Genomic DNA, 27,080 nt, shown 5'->3' on the forward strand with positions numbered 1-27,080 from the left:
TACTAACATTTTTAATGAATGTGTTATGCATATTTAATAAAACAGGTTATATAACCTAGTGCATCTACACAGCCAGTGTCTGTGACACATCTACAGTATAGCCAAAATGTCTACCAGCACAACACTCCCCATCCCACTAGGACGAAGAAATGACTCACCTAGGGATCTGGTGATTATATAACTGGATTAGTTGAGGATTTGACATTCATTCATAGGCACTACAAAACCAATCAATGGTGGTACCATTGAGATATTTGTAAACCATTGGATTTGTGTATGTCCCTAATGGTTGAGTGATATAGTCTGAGAGGTTGTGATTTTGCCATTCTACTGGAAAGCAAGTGATGCAAATAAAATCAAAGTTTATTTGTCACGTGCGCCGAATACAACAGGTGTAGACCTTACAGTGAAATGCTTACTTACAGGCTCTAACCAATAGTGCAAAAAAAGGTGAACAATAGGTAAGTAAAGAAATAAAACAACAGTAAAAAGACAGGCTACATACAGTAGCGAGGCTACATACAGACACCGGTTAGTCAGGCTGATTGAGGTAGTATGTACATGTAGATATGGTTAAAGTGACTATGCATATATGATGAACAGAGAGTAGCAGTAGCGTAAAAGAGGGGTTGGCGGGTGGTGGGTGGCGGGACACAATGCAGATAGCCCGGTTAGCCAATGTGCGGGAGCACTGGTTGGTCGGCCGGCCCAATTGAGGTAGTATGTACATGAATGTATAGTTAAAGTGACTATGCATATATGATAAACAGAGAGTAGCAGCAGCATAAAAGAGGGGTTGGGGGGGGGGGGGGGGCACACAATGCAAATAGTCCGGGTAGCCATTTGATTACCTCTTCAGGAGTCTTATGGCTTGGGAGTAAAAACTGTTGAGAAGCCTTTTTGTCCTAGACTTGGCACTCCGGTACCGCTTGCCATGCGGTAGTAGAGAGAGCAGTCTATGACTGGGGTGGCTGGGGTCTTTGACAATTTTTAGGGCCTTCCTCTGAGACCGCCTGGTGTAGAGGTCCTGGATGGCAGGCAGCTTAGCCCCAGTGATGTACTGGGCCGTACGCACTACCCTCTGTAGTGCCTTGTGGTCAGAGGCCGAGCAATTGCCATACCAGGCAGTGATGCAACCAGTCAGGATGCTCTCAATGTTGCAGCTGTAGAACCTTTTGAGGATCTCAGGACCCATGCCAAATCTTTTTAGATTCCTGAGGGGGAATAGGCTTTGTTGTGCCCTCTTCATGACTGTCTTGGTGTGTTTGGACCATTCTAGTTTGTTGTTGATGTGGACACCGAGGAACTTGAAGCTCTCAACCTGCTCCACTACAGCCCCGTCGATGAGAATGGAGGCGTGCTCGGTCCTCCTTTTCCTGTAGTCCACAATCATCTCCTTAGTCTTGGCTACATTGAGGGATAGGTTGTTATTCTGGCACCACACGGCCAGGTCACTGACCTCCTCCCTATAGGCTGTCTCGTCATTGTCTGTGATCAGGCCTACCACTGTTGTGTCGTCTGCAAACTTAATGATGGTGTTGGAGTCGTGCCTGGCCATGCAGTCGTGGGTGAACAGGGAGTACAGGAGGGGACTGAGCACGCACCCCTGTGGAGCTCCAGTGTTGAGGATCAGCGTGGCAGATGTGTTGCTACCTACCCACACCACCTGGGGGCGGCCCGTCAGGAAGTCCAGGATCCAGTTGCAGAGGGAGGTGTTTAGTCCCAGGATCCTTAGCTTAGTGATGAGCTTTGAGGGTACTATGGTGTTGAACGCTGAGCTGTAGTCAATGAATAGCATTCTCACATAAGTGTTCCTTTTGTCCAGGTGGGAAAGGGCAGTGTGGAGTGCAATAGAGATTGTATCAGCTGTGGATCTGTTTGGGCGGTATGCAAATTGGAGTGGGTCTAGGGTTTCTGGGATAATGGTGTTGATGTGAGCCATTACCAACCTTTCAAAGCACTTCATGGCTACGGACGTGAGTGCTACGGGTCTGTAGTCATTTAGGCAGGTTGCCTTTGTGTTCTTGGGCACAGGGACTATGGTGGTCTGCTTGAAACATGTTGGTATTACAGACTCAATCAGGGACATGTTGAAAATGTCAGTGAAGACACCTGCTAGTTGGTCAGCACATGCCCGGAGCACACGTCCTGGTAATCCGTCTGGCCCCACAGCCTTGTGTATGTTGACCTGTTTAAAGGTCTTACTCACGTCGGCTACGGAGAGCGTGATCACACAGTCATCCGGAACAGCTGATGCTCTCATGCATGCCTCAGTGTTGCTTGCCTCGAAGCGAGCATAGAAGTGATTTAGCTCGTCTGGTAGGCTCGTGTCACTGGGCAGCTCGCAGCTGTGCTTCCCTTTGTAGTCTGTAATAGTTTGCAAGCCCTGCCACATAAGACGAGCGTTGGAGCCGGTGTAGTATGATTCAATCTTAGCCCTGTATTGACGCTTTGCCTGTTTGATGGTTCGTTGCAGGGCATAGCAGGATTTCTTGTAAGCTTCCGGGTTAGAGTCCCGCACCTTGAAAGCAGCAGCTCTACACTTTAGCTCAGTGCGAATGTTGCCTGTAATCCATGGCTTCTGGTTGGGGTATGTACGTACACTCACTGTGGGGACAACGTCCTCGATGCACTTATTGATAAAGCCAGTGATTGATGTGGTGTACTCCTCAATGCCATTGGAAGAATCCCGGAACATGTTCCAGTGAAATGACTGAGTTAGATCTAAATGATTATTGTTTTACCATCTGCCTATTTCCTCATTGTGGCGCATAAACATTTGTTGAGATTCTCTGGGAATCTGTGTTAGCAAGCTAAAGGAATCTGCATAGCAGGTCCAGCTTGTCATTCAGGTTTCTCTTTGCATTAGGACAAGGAGTGTTTGTCTTCCACTCCTTGTCCTAATGCAAAGAGAAACCTGAATGACAAGCTGGACCTGCTATGTCCTTTGTCATCATTGATTGGGAGAATGCAGAACAGGAAACGGTCAAGTAGATGTTGTCCTTAGCTGGTAGATATGGGCCAATGAGTTGATGACTTGAACATAAACATCAGAGAAATTCCAACATCTAATTGAAAATGAACACTAAAGCAATATTTAGTGTTAGAAATATCCTTTCACTGACTGTACGTGTGTAGGCCTACATCAATATGACATACTGTATTACATGGTTATAACAGAATGTCTTTGCGCTGGACTGCTGTCTGTGGTCCTGTATGTCACATGGGTCTGTTTTAATGTCCTGACTAGAGATGTTCTTATCTAGTCAGTCAGGGTCACCTGAATGGAGCCAAAAGTCAAGTACTTTTCTAGAATCCAGAAAAAATAGGTCAACAGGAATGCCAAATAACTACTGTAACATGAATGAGACTGAAGTAAATTAAATGTAAACATTTTATTTATCAAAATAATAATGTACAAAATGGAAGTTTGAAGCTGATTGTGAGGGTTCTGCTCCTGACAATGTGAGGCTATCAGGTATCCACACCAATGTTCCATGAGGAACACTGTAAGGCTGAGATTTTATCCACTTTATTGTCAACCCTGTTCTTCTTTGCTTTCATGTGCTCCAGCTTTCCAAGATGCCACGGTTCACTTGCATAAGTGGACTTGATCAATTAAATAGCAGCGTTCCTTGTCCCTCATTTGAATCAACATAAACCTTGGATGAGGAAGGTTGGTTTACAAGCATGTAAAAACACAGGCAATCTGTTGTAGCTTTGCAACATAAATCTGAGTGGAACCATGCTAATGTAGTCTTGCAATAGAGTAAGTAAAAAATAAAAAATATCCGTAATAATGATAGAGGAGCTTCTATTAGAATGAATGCTGTAAATAAAACAAAATAAATTATTAGAGCGTAGTAGTGGGAAGTAGTGGGAAGGCACTGTCCATTTTAGACTAATCTTGCAGTAACACTATAAAGTCCAAAGCAAAGAGATTTGTTATCATTCTGTTGTCCTCATATTGAGATCATAAAACAAGGTAAAAAAAATATATATTTGAGGGTAATACACTACTAGTTTTCATGCAAATTCTTTTCACTTTTCCACTTGCACCAAACATCTTAGCTAGATATAAAATTGCGCGACAGACATCCTCGGTAGAAAATGTATTACAGATTTCTTGATTTATCTTAGATTAATTCTGACTATTTTGAGGATGTGTTACTGGCTATGATGTTGCTACGGTGGCTCACGAGGGACAAACAACAGTAATATTGCTGCTTTTTTCTTGTTTTTCAAGCGAAGGTCTTTAGGGAGTATGCGAACACAGACGTTTGCTTCGCCTAGCCGAGTTCTGCTATGAACAAACCAAATCTAGTATGCGGGCACTTTTACCCCTGGCAAGAAACTTTAAAGTAATGTGAAAACAAAGTGAGACTAACTGGAAAAGCTTTGTAAGATGTAACAGTAGACAATAATAGATTTTTTTTTTGTTATATTGTCTGGCAGTGGGAGTTGAGTTGTATAAAATGGGGTGTGGCTGAAGATCAGGGTTGTCTAGCCCCAGGGTCATGGAACATCAGTACAAAGCCTTGCACCATGGTAGTATAGGGCAGTAATAGGACAGTAGAGTCTTAGAGAAAAACCTGTCTCTCATACAGAGTCTTAAAGGAGAACAAGCATGAGCAGGCTTGATCAATAAGGTGAGACCTGGCTCCATAGGCATACATGTTGTGGTTGAATCTTGGGATAGTTCAGGCATCCTATACTGCGGAGGACAGGTTAGGGGCAGACGCACGCATGTGAGCCGGTAAAGGGGCTTGAAGGTGGCCTGGGGACTGGGACCTTAAGGGTTGTTTCTCCAGCTGAGACATGGGCAGAGTGCAGTCGCTGCAGAAATTCTCCTTGCTGTACCGTTCATTCAGGGCCATGGTGCTCTGTTTTCTCCTCGTATTTTGTGCTATGTGAGCGATCCGCTTGGAGACAAGGTATATGATCTCACAGACGTTGAGCACAATGCAGAGGGCCGAGGCGCCCACCATGAAGTAGGTGAAAACTTTCTTCTCTGTGGGGTGGCCGATGTAGCAGTCCACCTGATTGGGGCAGGGGCTGACCTCACACTTGACCAGCCGGGGCAGGTAGAAGCTGTCGTAGATTTTGTGGAGGATGTAGAGGAAGGAGATCTCGATGCCCGACTTGACGAAGAGACTAAGCAGGTAGGTCCACCAGAGGCCACCGTGCCTCTTCCCTGTGTTCTCGTACAACTTGTCCTTGTTGCCGTGCTTGGCATTCTTCCGTTCGCGTTCATCGCGATACGCCACATGCATCATCACCATGAAGGAAGGGCAAGTGACGAAGATGAGCTGCAGGGCCCACAGGCGAATGTGGGAGATGGGGAAGTAGTGGTCGTAGCAGACGTTGGCACAGCCGGGTTGCTTGGTGTTGCAGTCAAAGTCCTTCTGATCATCGCTCCACACACGCTCCGCCGCAACCACGTACACCATCACCCTGAACACAAACACCACAGAGAGCCAGATGCGACCAAATGCCGTGGAGTACTTATTCACCCCACTCAGCAGGGCTTGGAAGGTCTTCCAATCCATGGTTGAGGCTGGATGTTGACAGTCTCTTTTTCAGAACTTGCCTCCTTTTGTTCGATAACTATGGAACACTGGAGCAACCTGAGCAGATAAAAGAGAAGATGGTTGAGGGAAGGCATCAATGTAACCTGGATCCTGGTATGAATTAATTACACAATGCCCTTCCTTGGAAGTGTTCAAAATGGTATGATTACAATCCACACAAACAAGAGGAGCTTTTCAGCTTTTTGGGTGTAGGCCTATGTTTATGTGTAGACCTCAATCTACACCATTTTATAGCAACCAGAAGTACATTTTTTCTTATTTGAGAACTTAGGTGTTCTACATTGACTGAGATTTTGTTTCCCTTTTTCAAGCGATTTTTTCATCAGTTTACTTCCACTTATCCCACATATTCATATTCATATAGTCCACTTTGTCAACAAAGATCGCTTTAGAACAGTTTATTTCTCCTTGTAATATTTAACTCTTAATATATAAGGTTTACACAACCTTCATATAAAGTAAATGTGGCAATTAATACATTTTAAAAACTGATGACAGTAGATGAGAATTGGGGAAAGGGAGATACCTAGTCAGCTGTACAACTGAATGCCTTCAACTTAAATGTGTCTTCCGCATTTAACCCAACCCCTCTGAATCAGAGAGGTGCGGGGGGCTGCCATAATCTACATCCACTTCTTCGGTGCCCGGGGGACAGTGGGTTAGGGCCAGGTGGGCATACAAATTAAGGCATATGCTACTATAGTAGGCCTTAAAATGACTCACTTTACCACACACTGACTAGGCTATAACAGTTGGGTTGTCTGTGATATATTGGATAAGCATAATTTTCCAATTAAATCAGAGTTTTACCGTGTGGCTGTACAGGGAAGGAAATCAATGCCCATCATGTTAATTTGTTCTTTGTTCCCTCATTGTTTATGTCTGCTTATACATTTTACATTTTGGTATAAAGCCAATGTGAACTGTTCAAAAAGTATCCCTAAGAAAGGAATGGATACAGTTGAAAGTAGAATACTTTTTACGCATAGGCTTACCTGCTCTTCTTATTGCACATATTCAGGTGGCTGAGTAACCTATAAACTTTATGTCGGAACAGAGTCAATCTCAGACTTTTGTCGTAAAATAGTAAATTAAATGGGCTATCTGGTTACGCCAAAACTTTAGGCTACAATTCAACATCAGCAGAGTAAGACAATCAAAATGCCTTTTTATACCATGCTCACTTCAGCTCATCCACAAAGTAAGGAACAGATACATTCATAAAAATAGATAGCCTACTTTTCACTTACTTAACAAATGTCAATCCATTGTTTGTGCTTCAGTTCATAATCAGTTTTCTTCTGTTTTCTGTAGTTAATTCGTTTTACGCATAGATTAGCCCCGCTCAACAGATAAAATGCTGTTGTCATGTGTCTTTGGCGTTTGTCTGTGGGTGGGGTTTAAAAAATAAACTTGTAGTCTACCAATTGAAGCCCATCTGTTTTTTTCCTGGAATGGGCCTACACCACACTGTAAAACATTTCCTGTAAAATGTACAGTAATTTACTGGCACGCAATTGGCCAGTAAGTTACTGTAATTGATTTTACAGTACAGCTACTGTAATACATTTTATGGTACCAAAAATGTTAATGTAATCTAATTTACAGTACCACGTCAGCTACTGTAATCTAATTTACACATGAATTACAATTACAGCATATTACTGAAATTACCCAGTAATTTGTGTTTTATATCACTTGCACTTCTAGAGGCCTAAACAAAGGCTTCCAAACTGGCTGTAATTGCAGGGCATAACAGATTTGGTTAAATAGTCAACTATTAAAGGTTTAACACCAGCTATCACTCTGATCTGTCCCTTATATACATCTATTTGGTAGGGGAAGTAGTACCACATAACTTAAATCAGTACAGGACGCCTCACTAACGGGTGCAACAACTATAGCCTCTTAGAAGACACACCTCAAAATATGTTAATGAGCCAGCGATTATTTTCAATCCCAGAATATTTTTCCACGATGCACCATAATTTACAGTATTCTGCATTAAATATACAGCAACAAATATTCAGCAATTGCTGATAGTGAATACTAAACAAAAATATAAACGCAACATGTAGTGTTGGTCCCATGTTTCATGAGCTGAAATAAAATATCCTATACATTTTCCATACGCACAAAAAGGTGATTTCTCTCCAATTTTGTGCACAGATTTGTTTACATCTATGTTAGTGAGCATTTCTACTTTGCTAACATAATCCATTCACCTGACAGGTGTGGAATATCAAGAAGCTGATTAAGCAGCATGATCCTTACACAGATGCACCTTGTGCTGGGGACAATAAAAGGCCACTCTAAAATGTGCAGTTGTGTCACACAACACAATGCCACAGATGTCTCAAGTTTTGAGGGAGCATGCAATTGGCATGCTGACTACAGGAATGTCCACCAGAATAGTTACCAGATAATTGAATGTTAATGTGTTAATTTCTCTATCATAAGCCGCCTTCAACAACGTTTTAGAGAATTTGGCAGTACTTCCAACCGGCCTCACATACCACATGTAACCACGCCAACACAGGACCTCGACATCCAGCTTCTTCATCTGCTGGATCATCTTATACCAGCCACCCGGACAGCTCATGACACTATGGCTTTGCACAACCGAAGAATTTCTGCACAAACTGTCAGAAACCATCTCAGGGAAGCTCATCTGCGTGCTTGTCATCCTCACCAGTGTCTTGACCTGACTGCAGATCGACATTGTATCCGACTTCAGTGGGAAAATGCTCACCTTCGATGGTCACTGGCACGCTGGAGAAGTGTACTCTTCACGGATGAATCCTGGTTTCATCTATACTGTGCAGATGGCAGACAGCGTGTATGGCGTTGTGTGTGCGAGCGGTTTGCTGACGTCAATGTTGCAAAGAGTGCCCCATGGTGGCAGTGGGGTTATGGTATGGGCAGGCATAAGCTACGGACAACAAACACAATTGCATTTTATCTATGGCAATTTGAATGCACAGAGATACCGTGATGAGATCCTGAGGCCCATTGTCTTGCCATTCATGCGCCACCTTCACCTCATGTTTCAGCATGATAATGCACGGCACCATGTCGCAAGGATCTGTACACAATTCCTGTAATCTGAAAATGTCCCAGTTCTTCCATGGCCTGCATACTCACCAGACATCACCCACTGAACATATTTGGGATGGATCGACATGTACGACAGCGTGTTCCAACTCCTACCAATATCCAGCAACTTCGCACAGCCATTGAAGAGGAGTTGGACAACATTCCACAATCAACAGCCTGATCTACTCTATGCGAAGGAGATGTGTCGCGCTGCATGAGGCAAATGAGTCACAAATGAGTCATGAGTCACACCAGATACGGACTGTTTTTCCTGATCTAAGGCGCACCTTTTTTTTTAGGTATCTGTGACCAACAGATGTATATCCGTATTCCCAGTCATGTGAAATCCATAGATGGGGGCCTAATGCATTAATTTCAATTGACTGATTTCCTTATATGAACTGTAACTCAGTAAATTCTTTGAAATTGTTGCATGTTGCATGTTTTTGTTAAGTGTAATTATATATATATATTACAGCATAACAAAGGATTTTTGGTGTTTTATATCACTTGCACTTTAGCCTTAACAAAGGCTTCTAGACTCACAGTGACTAAACAGATCAAAAGCACATGGCTAGCCACTCAACCATTAAAGGTAATTTTATTAGGTTGTACATACTGTAACTCAATATAAACTAAAATATAAATATAAATATATATATATATAATAAACAATTAAATCAATAAGTCAATAAATCAAATCAAAAAGGCAAATCAAATGTCATCAAGATCAACATAAAAAATAAAAAAAATGAAGGGGGTCTGCGGTTGATCATTTCATTGTAGATGTGCATGAGGGTCTCTAGCGGGTCATTGGTGTTGTTGGGTGGTTCTTGGCTGTCAATGGGTCTTGACCTGACTCCCCACTGACTGCCTGGTGGCCCCCTGTACTGACTGGATGATGGGATAAAGGGTGATAGAAGGGCTGAAGGTGGTTGGGAGGGTCATGGTGGTCTGGACTGAGGCTGGCCGGTTGGCTGTGTGGGATCAGGGTTGGTAAAGAGTGGAGGGTAGGTAGGGAGTAGTATGGGGAAAGGTTTTGGAGGGGGAGACGTTCCTTTGAGGGGGTGGGGGCTTTTGAGTGGCCTGCATGCTGGCTTTGGGGTTAGGGTTTTGATTCTGGAATTGTTTTGTTATCTGGTCTCTTGTTGGTGTGTTGTTTAGTCTTCCTTTTCCATTTGTATTTTGTGTGTTCTGGCCATTGTGTTTCGTCTTCTTGACTGTCAGAGGAGTACAGGAATTGTGTGGGGGGGGGGGGGGGGGGGTATTTTGGCGGGTGGGCCTGGAAACCGGCTCCCCTCTAGCCCGGGTTTTAAGGGGGGGTAGAGGTGGCCAGGAAGGGGGAGCTGTTGGAGGACCCGGCAAGGGTGGGGTTTGTTTCTGGGGCATCTTGGGTGGTGGTGGGGGACGTTTCTGCAGCGTCTTGGATGGGGGCAGGGGAGGGGGTCGTTCCTGAGACATCTTGGGTGAGGACAGGGGTGGGGTCCGTTTCTGGGGCATCTTGGGTGGTGGTGGGGGACGTTTCTGCAGCGTCTTGGATGGGGGCAGGGGTGGGGTCCGTTTCTGGGACATCTTGGGTGGTAGGTTGGACGGTGCCTGTTGAATGGTCTGGGTCTGGTTGTGGTCTGGGTCTTTGTTGTTGTCTGGGGGTGGGGAGTTGGTGGGATTGGTAGGGGGTTGGTGGGGTCGGTGTTGTTGGTGTTGGCACTTGCCCTGCCGGTGTAGGAATTGGGGAATGTTTTCAAAGAAGTGGCCCCCTTTCCTGCACAGGTTGCAGGGTCGTGTGGAAGTACAGTCCGAGGTGGGATGGTCCCCTTTACAGATTATGCAGAAGATGGCTGTGCAGTCTGCAGCCAGATGACATTGGCCACACTTCCTGCACAGTTTAGGCATGCCGTAGTAGTGGGACTGTCTAGTACTGGGACTGACGTGGTTTGGTAACTTTGGTTCAACTTGGACTAACCCACAGTGACACGATGAAATGTGATTTTCTCCTTCATATACTCATACTGTATATGTAAAACAACAAATTAGCCAATTAATTAATTCATTATCAACACTATCACGCTTTTAATTCAAATGTAAAACACAAATAAATACACCTACTGTATATATATATAAACTCAGCAAAAAAAGAAACGTCCTCTCACTGTCAACTGCATTTATTTTCAGCAAACTTAACATGTGTAAATATTTGTATGAACATAACAACATTCAACAACAGACATAAACTGAACAAGTTCCACAGACATGTGACTAACAGAAATGGAATAATGTGTCCCTGAACAAAGGAGTAAAAAGTAACAGTCAGTATCTGGCAGAGGTGGGACCAAGTCATTGTTTTACAAGTCACAAGTAAGTCTCAAGTCTTAGCACTCAAGTCCCAAGTCAAGTCCCAAGTCAAGACAGGCAAGTCCAAGTCAAGTCCCAAGTCAAGACAGGCAAGTCCAAGTCAAGTCTCAAGTCCTAAACTTTGTGTTTCGAGTCCTAAACAAGTCACAATGTGCTCTTCACCAAATGTAATACCATTTCATATTATTAACAAGAGTAAGTATATTACATTTACGCAAATCATGAATGCTTTTAAAAAGATCTATATATTTATTACTTTCCAAATAAACATTATATTTCCATGGAAATACATGGGTAGCCATGAGAAAGACACACCCCCCCCAATAGTGATCGACTATCGAGGATCGCTATGGGGCGCAATCGGGCGATGTAGGCTTGTACACAATCGCCCAACCTTAACACACACACACACACTCTCTCTGTGTGGTTCAGTAGGCTAACGTATGTCAATGGTTTTAGGAACAGCAGTAACATCAGGCAGGATTTAGGCTACCAACTGCCTAGCCAGTTGTAGCTCAATCTTGGGTGCAATGATCACGTTCCTGCACTGACTGACTGTGTGGCGGCTCATTGATTTAACGTTATGTTAGCCTACATGATATACCAGTAAAGTAATAAAATATATAGCTGTCGGCTATATTAGCCACGACTTACCGTTCTTTGTGCAGCTTCAAATGTCGAACAAAGTTGGAAATTGTTGCGCCTCCGTCTGTAATTTTCATCCCGCATGTTTTGCAAGTTGCAATCCGTTTTTTGTTGATACAGCGTTGTCTTTATATCCGAAAATAATAATTTTGGATATCATCTTTCCAAGGGCTCCATCTGAATTCACCCGCCGAAGTTCCTCTGCACTGCCACGCACAACTTTTTCTCAGCTGTCACAATTTGATTGGCTGCTGTTCGATTCAAATTGTAACCCGTTAAATGAAGAGTTGATGCGCTGCACACTTTTTTTAATAGCATAATTTTTTATATTTGGGCTTGGGGAGGGTATCAAGTCAGGTCGAGTCATAAGGCTCAAGTCCAAGTCAAGTCACGAGTCATTGGTGTTAAAGTCAAAGTCGAGTTGCAAGTCATCATATTTGTGACTTGAGTCTGACTCGAGTCCGAGTCATGTGACTCGAGGCCACACATCTGGTATCTGGTGTGGCCACCAGCTGCCTTAAGTACTGCAATGCATCTTCTCCACATGGACTGCACCATATTTGCTAGTTCTTGCTGTGAGATGTTACCCCACTCTTCCACCAAGGCACCTGCAAGTTCCCGGACATTTCTGGGGGATATGGCCCTAGCCCTCACCCTCCGATCCAACAGGTCCCAGACGTGCTCAATGGGATTGAGATCCGGACTCTTCGCTGGCCATGGCAGACCACTGACATTCCTGTCTTGCAGGAAATCACACACAGAACAAGCAGTATGGCTGGTGGCATTGTCATGCTGGAGGGTCATGTCAGGATGAGCCTGCAGGAAGGGTACCACATGAGGGAGGAGGATGTCTTCCCTGTAACGCACAGCGTTGAGATTGCCTGCAATGGGCCTCCCGGGTGGCGCAGTGGTCTAGAGCACTGCATCGCAGTGATATGCTGCGCCACCAGAGTCTGGGTTCGCGCCCAGGCTCTGTCGCAGCCGGCCGCGACCGGGAGGTCCGTGGGGCGACGCACAATTGGCTTAGCGTCGTCCGGGTTAGGGAGGGTTTGGCCGGTAGGGATATCCTTGTCTCATCGCGCTCCAGCGACTCCTGTGGCGGGCCGGGCGCAGTGCGCGCTAACTGAGGGGGGCGGGTGCACGGTGTTTCCTCCGACACATTGGTGCGGCTGGCTTCCGGGTTGGAGGCGCGCTGTGTTAAGAAGCAGTGCGGCTTGGTTGGGTTGTGCTTCGGAGGACGCATGACTTTCGACCTTCGTCTCTCCCGAGCCCGTACGGGAGTTGTAGCGATGAGACAAGATAGTAATTACTAGCGATTGGATACCACGAAAATTGGGGAGAAAAGGGGATAAAATTTAAAAAATAAATAAATAAATAAAAAAAAGAGATTGCCTGCAATGACAACAAGCTCAGTCCAATGATGCTGTGACACACCGCCCCAGACCATGACGGACCCTCCACCTCCAAATCAATCGCCGCTCCAGAGTACAGGCCTCGGTGTAACGCTCATTCCTTCAACGATAAACGAGAATCCGACCATCACCCCTGGTGAGACAAAACCGCGACTCGTCAGTGAAGAGCACTTTTTGTTCATCCTGTCTGGTCCAGCGACAGTGGGTTTGTGCCCATAGGCGTCGTTGTTGCCGGTGATGTCTGGTGAGGACCTGCCTTACAACAGGTCTACAAGTCCTCAGTCCAGCCTCTCTCAGCCTATTGCGAACAGTCTGAGCACTGATGGAGGGATTGTGCATTCTTGGTGTAACTCGGGCAGGTGTTGTTGCCACCTGTTCCGCAGGTGTGACGTTCGGATGTACCAATCCTGTGCGATAGTCATAGACAAACATTGGCAATAGAATGGCCTTCCTGAAGAGCTTTTATGATGGCGAAGGGGATGGCTGCCGTTTTACGGGCTCCTATTGTGTGTGTTTTTTCACGTTATTTGTAACTTATTTTGTACAAAATGACCGAAAAGAGCTTCTTGATATCAGGACAGCAATTACTCACCTCGTACTGGACGAAGATTTTTTCTTGAACGAGTCGGACGCAAATGATTTACTTCACACACCCGACAAGGCCCAAATCCTCATAATTCGCATGAAGAAGAGACGGGATATCGGGGACGTAGGTCAGGGTGCCTTGTAATGATCCGACTGCGAGTGAGTAATTCCCCTCTACCTTCAGTCCTATTAGCCAACGTGCAATCATTGGGTAACAAAATGGATGAGCTCCGATCAAGACTATCCTAACAACAGGACATTAAAAACTGTATTATCTTATGTTTTACCGAGTCGTGGCTGAACGACGACATGGACAACAAACAGCTGGCTGGGATTTACGTGTATCAGTAAGATAGAACAGCTGCCTCCGGTAAGAAAAGGGGTGGAGGTCTGTGTCTACTTGTCAATGACAGCTGGTGCACAAAATCAAATATTAAGGTTTTGCTCGCCTGAGGTAGTGTATCTCATGGTAAGCTGTAGACCACACTATTTACCAAGAGAGTTTATCTATATTTTTCATAGATATTAGAATTTTTTTATTAAATGAAATTACATTTAATTGTTTACAAATACAATAATTCACTATGGTAATTAAATTATAATTCTTCTTCTGGTGTTCTCTGCATTGCGCATCGCATTAAGAGTAAAAAAAAAAAGTAAGGTAAAAATCAATACATAATAGTAAATAAGGTTATCCAAACAATAATCACATCCCTAGAGCAGTAAAATAATATGCACACACACACACACACACACACACACACACACACACACACACACACACACACACACACACACACACACACCATTTACCACATATAAGCTAAATATTTTTACAATTTAATTATAGGTCGCCCTTTTTCTTTTATCCCAGGCTTTATCTAAATATTCCGCAAACGGAAATACACAAAAAACACATTTCAATTTCTCCTCATCGCTCAGCCACATAATGCCAGGGTATATCTGGTGTGCTTTCTACAATAAGAGCAAGCGCATTTCGTGGTAGAAAAGGCAATAGAGGATAAAATTAGTTTCATTCTCTATTTCTTCGAGGTCACAATAGTTATATAGTCTTTCCTCTTCCATGTCACCACAATACTGACCTGTTTAAATACGCAGAGACAATATCCCTGATCTGACCTGTTTCAATACGCAGAGGCGATATCCCTGATCTGACCTGTTTCAATACGCAGAGGCGATATCCCTGATCTGACCTGTTTCAATACGCAGAGGCAATATCCCTGATCTGACCTGTTTCAATACGCAGAGGCAATATCCCTGATCTGACCTGTTTCAATACGCAGAGGCAACATCCCTGATCTGACCTGTTTCAATACGCAGAGGCAATATCCCTGATCTTACCTGTGTACATAGCGATCTCTTGCTTTTAGGTAGGTTATACATAATATATCTCTCACACACAAATTCACCCTTAGTCTATTTATCACCACAACCCGATGCTGGCACTAAGACTGCACTCAACGAGCTGTATAAGGCCATAAGCAAACAAGAAAATGCTCATCCAGAGGTGGCGCTCCTGGTGGTTGGGGACTTTAATGTAGGAAAACTTAAATCCATTTTACCTCATTTCTACCAGCATATTAAATGTGCAACCAGAGGGAGAAAAAAAAACTCTAGACCACCTTGACACCACACATAGAGATGCGTACAAAGCTCTCCCTCGCCCTCCATTTGGCAAATCTGACCATAATTATATCCTCCTGTTTCCTGCTTACAAGCAAAAACTAAAGCAGGAAGTACCAATGACTATCTCAATAAGGAAGTGGTCAGATGAAGCAGATGCTAAGCTACAGGACTGTTTTGCACGCACAGACTGGAATATGTTCCGGGATTCTTCCGATGGCATTGAGGAGTTTACCACATCAGTCACTGGTTTAATCAATAAGTGCATCGATGACGTCGCCCCCATAGTGACCGTACATACATATCCCAACCAGAAGCCTTGGATTACAGGCAACATCCGCACTGAGCTAAATGGTAGAGCTGCCGCTTATAAGAAATCCCGCTACGGTCGCCGACGAAACATCAAACAGGAAAAGCGTCAATACAGGACTGAGATCGAAGCGTTCTACACCGGCTTCAATGCTCGGATGTGACAGGGCTTGCAAACTATTACGGACTACAAATGCAAGCATAGCCGCGAGCTGCCCAGTGAAATGAGCCTTCCAGGTGAGCTAAATAACTTTATGTTCGCGTCGAGGCAAGCAACACTGAAGCATGCATGAGAGCATCAACTGTTCCGGACGACTGTGTGATCAGGCTCTCCATAGCCGATGTGAGTAAGACCTTTAAATAGGTCAACATTCAAGGGTAAGGGTAGATAACAACACATCTGCCACGCTCATCCTCAACACGGGGGCCCCTCAGGGGTGCGTGCTCAGTCCTCTCTTGTACTCCCTGTTCACCCATGACTGCATGGCCAAGCACGACTCCAACGCCATCATTAAGTTTGCTGACGACACAACAGTGGTCACCCTGATCACCGACAAAGGTGAGACAGCCTATAGGGAGTCGTGAAGAGGGCACAACAATGCCTATTCCCCCTCAGGAGACTGAAAATATTTGACATGGGTTCCCAGATCCTCAAAACGTTCCTCTGCTGCACCATCGAGAGCATCCTGACTGGGAGTCGGGAAGCAAGTTCAGGGAGTGAATCATTTAATAAATAAATGAAAACATAATACAAAACAAGAAACACGAACAACGTACAGACATGAAACTGAAACAGAAAAAATTACGCCTGGGGAAGGAACCAAAGTGGGTGACATATATAGGGAAGGTAATCAGGGAAGTGATGGAGTCTAGTGACGCGCAGGTGCGTGTAACGATGGTGATAGGTGTGCGCCATAACGAGCAGCCTAGTGACCTAGAGGCCGGAGAGGGAGCACACGTGACACATAGCCTGTTCTCTCTGCTACCGCATGGAAAACAGTACCGGAGAGCCAAGTCTAGGTCCAAAAGGCTTCTTAACAGCTTCTACCCCCAAGCCATGAGAGTCCTGAACAGCTAATCAAATGGCTACCCGGACTATTTGCATTGTCCCTCCGGAGCGCTAAGAGGCTGGATGAGCTTAAGCGCCAACACCAGCGATAGGCCAGTAAGTCTAAAACCACACTGGACCTCTACTCTAACAGGCTTGCTCTGAAGCAGGAACTAACAACTGTTAGAGTATATAGGGGGGGGTTTTGGGGTGTTGCCCAGTTCCTTTGTCTTGTCCTGCGTGACGATGCATTGAACCCGTATATACGAAAATTGCATTTGCCATTTATTGCTTAGTTAATAAAAACTATATAGTATACAATCGGTGACTCATCGTCATAATTGTCCTTAAACCAGATTGAATTCACTCAACCCTAACACTTTATCTCTACCTATGTGTACATTTACCTCAATTACCTCTACTAACCGGTACCCCCGCACATTGACTCTGTATTGGTACCCGCTGCATATAGCCTCGCTACTGTTATTCTATTGTTGCTCCTTAATAATGTGTTACTTTTTTATTTTTCATATAATTTTTTTCTGCATGTTTTTTTTTTGTACGTTTTTTTAAATTTTTACTTTGGTTTATTTTAGTAAATACTTTCTAAACACTTTTTTTTCTTAAAACTGCATTGATGGTTGGACTTGTCAGTAAGCATTTCACTGTATGGTCTACACCTGTTGTATTCAGCGCATGTGACAAATAAAATGTGATTTGATTTTCAGTCACTTTCAATGTGGCACCGTCATAGGATGCCACCTTTCCAACAAGTCAGTTTGTCAGATTTCTGCCCTGCTAGAGCTGCCCCGGTCAACTGTAAGTGCAGTAATTGTAAAGTTGAAATGTCTAGGAGCAACAACGGCTCAGCCGCAAAGTGGTGGGCCACACAAGCGCCACACAAGCTCACAGAACTGGCCCGCCGAGTGCTGAAGCACGTAGAAATCGTCTGACCTCGGTTGCAACACTCACTACCAATTTCCAAACTGCCTCTGGAAGCAATGTCAGCACAAGAACTGTTCGTCGTGAGCTTCATGATATGGGTTTCCATGGCCGAGCAGCCGCACAAAAGATCACCATGCGCAATACCAAGCGTCGGCTGGACGCCACCTTTGGACTCTGGAGCAGTGGAAACGTGTTCTCTGGAGTGATGAATCACGCTTCACCATCTGGCAGTCCGACGGACTAATCTGGGTTTGGCGGATGCCAGGAGAACGCTACCTGCCCCAATGCATAGTGGCAACTGTAAAGTTTGTTGGAGGAGGAATAATAGTCTGGGGCTGTTTTCATGGTTCAGACTAGACCCCTTAGTTCCAGTGAAGGGAAATCTTAACGCTACAGCATACAATGACATTCTAGACGATTCTGTGCTTCCAACTTTGTGGCAAAAGTTTGAGGAAGGCCCTTTCCTGTTTCAGCATGACAATGCTCTCATGCACAAAACGATGTCCATACAGAAATGGTTTCTGTCGAGATCGGTGTGGAAGAACTTGACTGGCTTGCACAGATCCCTGACCTCAACCCCATCGAACACCTTTGGGATGAATTGGAACACTGACTGCGAGCCAGGCCTAATCACCTAACATCAATGCCGACCTCACTTATGCTGGTGTGGCTGAATGGAAACAAGTCCCTGCAGAAATGTTCCAACATCTAGTGGAAAGCCTTCCCAGAAGAGTAGAGGCTGTTATAGCAGTAAAGGGAGGACCAACTCCATATTAATGCCCCTGATTTTGGAATAAGATGTTGGACTAGCAGGCGTCAACATACTTTTGGTCATGTAGTGTATATATATATACTACCTACACATGTTAAGTTACATACACAATAAATTGGTAGTATCATATTATTGATAGGCCATCTCTCCATTAACTAAACTCAGGACAAATGGATATAAGGAAACAGCAGATTGAGCATGTTTTGTTTGTGTGTTGGTCTTGATTTCCAGCTCCTGTTGCTATGCACAATCCTTTCTGCCAGTTGAAACTTGTTCCGGAATGCTTCCAGCCCTCCACTAACATAAGAGGCCACCACACCCAGAGGTGAATACGAGTTTTTGTTTGGCTGCTGTTCCTCACACCTGATTGGTGGAAAGCATCAAAGGCTTTTTTTTGTTCTTTTTTTTTGCCTTGCACCAGGCTTACCTGGTGAGAGGGAGGGGGGCACTTTCAAATCAGCAAGAGAATTCATCCTTTCAACTTTTTTAATAAAGGCACAGCAATTCCTTATCATATTACCTGTTCTTTTTAAGTTACTTGACTTTTCATTGTGTTTCTGTACCCTCTTTTCATTGAACAAATGTTATTTTTACTTTTGTTTGTTTCACTGACATGCAGAGACCTTCCTTTGTTGTCTCTTTATTCCCTTATTCTTATTCTTCATGGTTATTGAGAGGGATGGACTGAACTAGAATGTTTTTGCTTACTATGGAGATCATCCCAAATCTAAATCTCCAAGGAAATGGACTGTGGCTCATTTCTCCTTGATACGACCAGCAACCACCCACTTTTATGAGCAAACTTTGGAGATAAGCTTTCATAGAAGATGTTCACAATGTCTTTTACTGGATGGCTGTATTGATGTTCCCAGGACAAAGAGTATCAGTATCTTTTCAGATGGCCATAAGAACATCTTTGTTGGGAGAATATTTGTGGGCAAAAAACAAAAAAAACAAATGTGTGGTGTATGGAAAAGAACATCAAATGTCTACTTGTGATAATTCCCCAAACATGTCAGAACATATCAGCTCTATGAGGAGGATTGCCTCTATTCAACGCTATCACGTTACTGTATGTCCCCACGCACGCCACAACAAAGGCAAAAAGCCTTATGTAATATGAATGTACAGTTCCTACATGTACATTCAACTTTACTGTGTGTGACTAGTATGTATTTGAGCGTCCATGTTCTCAAACAGACACACAAACACACCTGAGCTATTGACATATTTTATATTTCATACAGGCTGAGACGTACTAATGCTGCAGGATTATAACACACTGGGATCACAAGTATGTATCCATGGGATGTGAACTTTCAATGACATCAAACACTTTCTTCATTTCATATAACACCTCTCTCAACTAGTGTTTACTGTTCATCCACTTTGCCCACGCATCAGAGGTCTCAGCTCAGTGAATGGGCAATCTCCCCCACATACATTCCTGCCCTTGAGCTGTTTTCTATTTTTCTGTCTTGTGTTCTCATCCACCAAGGAGAAGTATTCTACCTCTATTCACATTCCACAGGCTATTCACAACGACTCATCCAATAGATCAACGCAATCCTTTAGTTGCTCAATCAAGGGCTGCGTTTTACACCAATTCTGATATTCTGCCAAATGATTGTCAAAAGAGCTGATCTGTTTGGTCAAATTACAAATTAGGGAAACAAATATCAGAATTGGGCTGTGTAAATGCAGCCTATATGACAGTTAGGCTCAATGTAACTACATAGACAAAGGATGTGACTTCTGTCTAGCTTTTGAGAATGAGGCATGATGGTAATGGTTGACCACTAGGCTAAAAGTCATCATCAGGTACTGTAAGAAAAGATCCTCCCAGATATCACACTTCAGGAATCTTTACAATGGTCATAGGCCTCTTATAAGACACGTCAACATCTTCCCTGGCAACACTTGCTGTAATTTATGTACTAGGTCTAGGAGACAGGGGTGGAGTGGAAAGTTCCTTTACGGCTCCAGTTGAATGAGAAGTGATCCAGGCAGTTGGATGGGCAGACCTGATGGAATGCAGCCCATGACTCAACCTCTGTGCAGCGCATGTCTCCACACGCTGAGAGAAAAGAACAGGAAAACTACTACAATGTTCTGTGTCTGTACACCGCCCTATAAGACAAGTACTAACAGAGAAGATGAGGAGCTGGGGCAGAACTAACAGGGAATCCTGTACAGTCTTGCTGCTGCAAAGGTGTGTTATTTTCTTTGTCTACGCAGTAAAAGACCCACAAGTCCTGATTCAAGACGCTGAATAGAGAGAAAGGATACACTTTCTCTCAATAAACTTGATTCCTGGTTGACTATTACAGAAGACAAAAACATACACATCATTGAACAACTTAAATGCCTCTTTCTGGAATACCAAGTGAGAGTAACTTGTTTGATTTCACCTCACAGCCGGGTTCACCTACATTACACATATCATCCCTTTTCTTTTCTCTCCTTTCCATGTAAACAGAGGAGTCACCAACTCAGAACCTGTCCCAGAGACGGTCAAATTCCTCCACTGGGTGGGTCTACAGTTCTGGCTGACGTGTTAAACTGGGTACCCAACCTCTGTCCATACAAATGGTAGTGGTGGAAAAAGTATCCAATTGTCATACTTGAGTAAAAGTAAAGATACCTAAATAGAAAAGGATTCACGTAAAAGTGAATCACCCAGTAAAATACTACTTGGGAGTAAAAATCTAAAAGTATTTGGTTTTAAATACACTTAAATATCAAAAGTAAATGTAATTGCTAAAATATACTTAAGTACCAAAAGTAAAAGTATAAATCATTTAAAATTCCTTATTTTAAGCAAACCAGACAGCACCATTTTCTTGTCTTTTTATTTTATTTACAGATACCCAGGGGCACATTCCAAAACTCAGACATCATTTACAAATGAAACGTGTGTTTAGTGAGTCTGCCAGATCAGAGGCAGTAGAGATGACCAGGGGTGTATTTTTGATAAGTGTGTGAATCGGACCATTTTTCTGTCCTGCTAAGCATTCAAAATGTAACGAGTAGTTTTGGGTGTCAGGGGAAATTGGAGTAAAAAGTACATTATTTTCTTTAGGAATGTAGTGAGGTAAAAGTACAAGTAGTCAAAAATATAAATACTAACGTACAGATACCCCAAAAAACGACTTAAGTAGTACGTTAAAGTATTTTTATTTAAGTACTTTACACCACTGACAAAGGGACAGGTCCTCTTATACAATGAGAATGTGGTTCATATGTTCTGGTCCCCATATAGAATGAGCTTCATGAATAACTGCTGTGACTACTAATGCACTGGTGATGATATGGGACTAATATCAGCACCCAGAACCAAACCATCCAAGGATGTCACAAGAGAGTAAAATGGGACTGATACTGTATAATTCAGAAATTAGGATTAATCCGAAATAAAGTATCTTTCCTACCATACTCAGGGACTTTATTAATGGTCTTGATCCTTATTTAAGAATCTTTGAACAAAAAAAACCTTCATTTGAATACTGTCTGTTACATGTGCACTTCAGTCATTGTATTTATCAAAATTATTTGAAAAATACATAAATTGCATTGTATAAATATACAAACAAAAAAGTGAAATAGATAAACTGCAACTGTACTTAGATAAAAATATGTAAATATACCTATATATGGGCTACACTGTTTGCATCCATGTAATATACATTCTGGTACATATCATCAACAACTATGTTTACTGAAACACATTCAAATCAACACGCTTTACTGGCTTTGTGCAGAGTGCATGTATTTTATAATCTATCATACACATGAACACAGAAATGAATCGTCAGTATTCAAGCCATAGTTGTGCATAACCTACTGACAAACATGACCAGAAAAATAATCTCTCAATATCCAGAAGGATTAAAAAAATCTTTCATCATCTGACAATATTGATGTATCTTTTCACAACAAAGCCTGAAGCCGTCTCGGCTATTCGTAATGGAGGATGAGACAGGTAACACTTCCCAGGGCATAAGAACAGTAATGGTGTAGGCACAGTGTGGCAAGGGTTGAGTCCTTTCCTAAAAATAGCAATGGTAAAGTTGTGAGGTGTGGTAGACAGCGAACAAATAACTTGAGAATATATCACATTGCCCAGCCCTGGTGCGAAACTCTGCTAATGATGGATGTTATATTTAAAGTGACTCAATTCATTTCATTATTTTATAATCAAATTAAATTGGTCACATGCGCCGAATAAAACAGGTGTAGACCTTACCGTGAAATTCTTACTTAAATGCCCTTAACCAACAATGCAGTTCAAGAAATAGAGTTGAGAAAATATTTACTAAATAAACAAGTTTAGAAAAAGTAACACGATAAAAAGGCTATATACAGGGTGTACCGGTACCGAGTCAGTGTATTCGGGAGTGGGGGGGGGGGGGGGGGTGCACCGGTCATCAACACAAAGGTAAGTAAACAATGCCTACAGGAGGAACAATAAAGAACTCTGGCCAAGTCTTGCCTATCCAGAAGAGAAATGGAAGATATTTCTCATTGCCTCCAGACTCGTTATTCAACTTCTTTACATTCTCTCTTTTTGGTGTGTCATCATAGTGGTCTTTCACTTGTGGTCAGACTCGCTCAGGTGGAACAAACTTGAAACCTTTTTTCAATGCTGAATTGAATGTCATTGAGAAAACAGAAAGGTGTTCATGTATTTTTTTTGGCCAAAAATATTTTCTAAATGTAAAAGTAATCAAAAGTATCTGTAATCTGATTACAATATTTTTGTTGGTAACGTAATTGATTACTTTTATTTTTTTGTAATCAGGTTACATGTGACTGATTACATGTAATCAGTTACTCCCCAACCTTGACTATAAGATGGGGCTGAGGCATCCTTGCTGGGCAACTTTAGAGAGTTGGACTCTATTCGATTCTTGCCACCGATCACCAGAGAGGTAGCCATGACCACCTGGCGTGACTGGATTGTGGAGTTGCGTGATTGGTGCATCTGGATGAAACACTCTTTACATCGTTTCCCCACCAGGTACAGGATCTCGAAGAAAGATAGCAGGATACAGGCCAGGCTGGTGACCACCATGAAGATGGTGAAGATACGCTTCTCTGTGGGGCGAGAGATGAAGCAGTCCACCTTGTTGGGACAGGGCTTCTGCTCACACTTGATGAGAGAGGGGAAGTCATAGCCCTCATAGATATGATAAATTAAATACACAAAGATGCCGTCCACGGCTATCTTGAAGATCAGGGTCAGGACGTAGGTCCACCACAGCCCCCCGCGCTTCTTGCCGGTGTTCTTGTAAAGTTTCCGACAGCCCTCGCCATATTTGAGCGTGTGTTTGCGCTCACGTTCATCTCTGTAGGCCACGTGCATCACCACCATGAAGGAGGGACAGGTGACAAAGATGAGCTGCAGGGCCCATAGGCGGATGTGGGACACAGGGAAGAAGTGGTCGTAACAGACGTTATGGCAGCCAGGCTGGGCCGTGTTGCACTGGAAGTCCTTCTGCTCGTCCCCCCACACCTTCTCTGCCGCCACGACAAACACCATGACCCTGAAGAGGAAGACAACGGACAGCCACACACGGCCGAACGCTGTGGAGTACTTGTTCACCCCACTGAGGAGGCCCTGGAGGAATGCCCAGTTCATTGGGAAGCTGACTCACAATCTACCTCTCTGACGGAAGTTAAGATGGAGGATGGTGTGAGAAACCCTTTTCAGTTGAAAACTGTTGGTTGAGATCTCAAGTCAAATTCTGGAGTGTTCTTTACTTCCAGCCATCTATAGAAAAAGAGAGAGGGAGTAGGGGGAAGAGATGGCGTTTGAGTATGAGTGAACAAAACATAACTGGTGTTTTTGTTTTTCCCCCAATGATTTACAGTACCAGTCAAAAGTTTGGACACACCTACTCATTCAAGGGTTTTTCTTTATTTTTACTATTTTCTACATTGTAGAATAATAGTGAAGACATCCAAACTATGAAATAACACATATGGAATCATGTAATAATCAAACCATCTCAATTGGGTTTAGGTCAGGTGATTGTGGAGGCCAGGTCATCTGATGCAACACTCCATCACTCTCCTTCTTGGTCAAATAGCCCTTACACAGCCTGGAGGTGTGTTGGGTCATTGTCCTGTTGAAAAACAAATGATAGGCCCACTAAGCGCAAACCAGATGGGATGGCGTATCGCTGCAGTAGCCATGCTGGTTAAGTGTGCCTTGAATTCTAAATAAATCACTGACAGTGTCCCCAGCAAAGCACCACCACACCATTACACCTCTTCCTCCATTGCTTCACGGTGGGAACCACACTTGCGGAGATCATCCGTTCACCTACTCTGTCTCTCACAAATAAACGGCAGTTGCAACCAAAAATCAGACCAAAAGGACAGATTTCCACCGTTCTAATGTCCATTGCTTGTGTTTCTTGGCCCAAGCAAGTCTCTTCTTATTATTGGTGTCCTTTAATAGTGGTTTCTTTGCAGCAATTCGACCATGAAGGTCTGATTCACGTAGTCTTCTCTAAACAGTTTATTTTGAAATGTGTCTGTTACTTCAACTTGTAAAGCATTGATTTGGGCTACAATTTCTGAGGCTGGTAACTCTAATGAACTTTTCCTCTGCAGCAGAGGTAACTCTTGGTCTTCCTTTCCTGTGGCAGTCCTCATGAGAGCCAGTTTCATCATAGCGCTTGCTGGTTTTTGCGACTGCACTTGAAGAAACTTTCAAAGTCCTTGACATTTTCCGCGTTGACTGGCCTTCATGTCTTAAAGTCAATTCTCTTTACTTATTTGAACTGTTCTTGCCATAATATGGACTTGGTCTTTTACCAAATAGGACTATCTTCTGTATACCACCCCAACCTTATCACAACACAACTGATTGGCTCAAACGCATTAAGGAAAGAAAGAAATTCCACAAATTAACTTCCACAAAGGCACATCTGTTAATTGAATGCATTCGAGGTGACTACCTCATGAAGCTGGTTGAGAGAATGCCAAGAGTGTGCAAAGCTGTCATCAAGGCAAATGGTGGCTACTTTGAAGAATCTCAAATATATTTTGATTTGTTTAACCATTTTTTGGTTCCTGCATGATTCCATCTGTTATTTCATAGTGTTGATGTCTTCACTATTATTCTAAAATGTAGAAAATAGTACAAATAAATTAAAATCCTGGAATGAGTAGGTGTGTCCAAACTTTTGACTGGCCCTGTATATATTTAACCCCCGGGCGCCGAAGACGTGGATGTCGATTATGGTAGATTCAGAGGGATTGAAACTGAAATGTACAGAAGACCCATTTCAGTTGAATACATTCAGTTGGACAACTGACTAGGTACATTATTCCCATTTTTTATTCACCCATAATTGGTTTTCCCCTGTGTAAAATTCTCAATAAATAGGCCTAACTGGGAGCTATTTTCACACTTACCGTCTTTTTAAAAATGAGATGGAATGATGAATAATAATGTGTATGTATCAAGGATACCGTCTTTTTAAAAATGAGATGGAATGATGAATAATAATGTGTATGTATCAAGGATGGCAAAAGCCCCCATGTCCTAACAGTACAAGACAAGATTCCTATTTAGTAGCAAGTTAACTATTGCAAAATAGCAAAATAAATGTTCAGAGTAGGTCTTAACACGGACAGGCTATGCAGCAACTACAGTACTTTATTCCCCAATTGTTTCTTCTGTTTATTAGTTCGCTGAATAATAGAGAAAGAATAGAGAAAACATTTCCTAAATGCAGTCTCTTCAACCAACGAAAAATAACCCAAACATTCTCTATCGTAATGTAATAACCTTACACTACTAGTATTGATACACAGGTGGAAATGTAAACAAATCATGTACTTACACTTCAAAATGTCTATGAGAAAAGGACCATAAACTCAGTCGGGGAAGTTGCAGTCCGTATAGGAACGGAGAAACACCCTTTGAATGCGACCCCACCGATGAAAATCGGTTTCTCAACGCAGGAGTGTGGGTGGAGCAGTCACACATAGCGATGTTGTCGTGCAACAATGAACTTGTTCAGGTGTGGCGGGTGGGGCTCGTGAACCATGCAGATGAGCGGTTTCACGGGCCATTTAAATGTACAGAACTACAATATAAACATGCATTAATTTAAAATATTTTACTGAGTTATCAGTTCATTTCAGGAAATCAGTCAATTGAAATAAATGCCTTAGGCCCTAATCTATGGATTTCACATTACTGGGAATAAAGATATGCATCTGTTGGTCACAGATACTTTTGGTCAGGTAGTGTATGTAGACACCTGCACATCAAACATCTAATTCCAAAATCGTGGGCATAAATATGGAGTTTGTCCCCCCTTTGCTGCTATAACAGCCTCCACTCTTCTGGGAAAGCTTTCCACTAGATGTTGAAACATTGCTGCGGTGAATTGCTTCCATTCAGCCACAACAACATTAGTGAGGTTGTGCGATTAGGCCTGGCTCAACAAACCATTTCTGTTTGGACTTTGCTTTGTGCAGGGGGGCATTGTCCTGCTTAAACAGGAAAGGGATTCCCCAAACTGTTGCCACAAAGTTAAAAGCACAGATTCATCTAGAACAGGGGTACTCACCTCTTATCCTACGAGGTCCGGAACCTGCTGGTTTTCTGTTCTACCTGATAGGTAATTGCACACACCTGGTGTCCCTGGTGTAAGTCA

General features: G+C 43.1%; 2 protein-coding genes across 2 annotated transcripts; both read right to left on the reverse strand.

The window, feature by feature from the left end:
• Positions 1 to 3,376: 3,376 nt before the first annotated feature.
• LOC139530703 (gap junction beta-3 protein-like) lies at positions 3,377 to 6,982 on the reverse strand. Its single transcript, XM_071327337.1, has 2 exons — positions 6,842 to 6,982; positions 3,377 to 5,627 (listed from the first exon to the last, which is right to left on the reverse strand). Exon 2 carries the CDS (start codon positions 5,547 to 5,549, stop codon positions 4,710 to 4,712), a length of 840 nt encoding a protein of 279 aa, XP_071183438.1. The 5' UTR covers positions 5,550 to 5,627; positions 6,842 to 6,982; the 3' UTR covers positions 3,377 to 4,709.
• Positions 6,983 to 21,235: 14,253 nt separating this feature from the next.
• LOC139530706 (gap junction beta-4 protein-like) lies at positions 21,236 to 26,423 on the reverse strand. Its single transcript, XM_071327339.1, has 2 exons — positions 26,259 to 26,423; positions 21,236 to 24,172 (listed from the first exon to the last, which is right to left on the reverse strand). Exon 2 carries the CDS (start codon positions 24,038 to 24,040, stop codon positions 23,216 to 23,218), a length of 825 nt encoding a protein of 274 aa, XP_071183440.1. The 5' UTR covers positions 24,041 to 24,172; positions 26,259 to 26,423; the 3' UTR covers positions 21,236 to 23,215.
• Between the last annotated feature and the right edge of the window lie 657 nt (positions 26,424 to 27,080).

This window comes from Salvelinus alpinus, chromosome 9 (genome assembly GCF_045679555.1).
Source record: "Salvelinus alpinus chromosome 9, SLU_Salpinus.1, whole genome shotgun sequence".
NCBI lineage: Eukaryota > Metazoa > Chordata > Actinopteri > Salmoniformes > Salmonidae > Salvelinus > Salvelinus alpinus.

Excerpts from the sequence above, each read along its gene's own strand:
- LOC139530703 (XM_071327337.1), bottom strand. The coding sequence starts at position 5,549 with ATGGATTGGAAGACCTTCCAAGCCCTGCTGAGTGGGGTGAATAAGTAC.
- LOC139530706 (XM_071327339.1), bottom strand. The coding sequence starts at position 24,040 with ATGAACTGGGCATTCCTCCAGGGCCTCCTCAGTGGGGTGAACAAGTAC.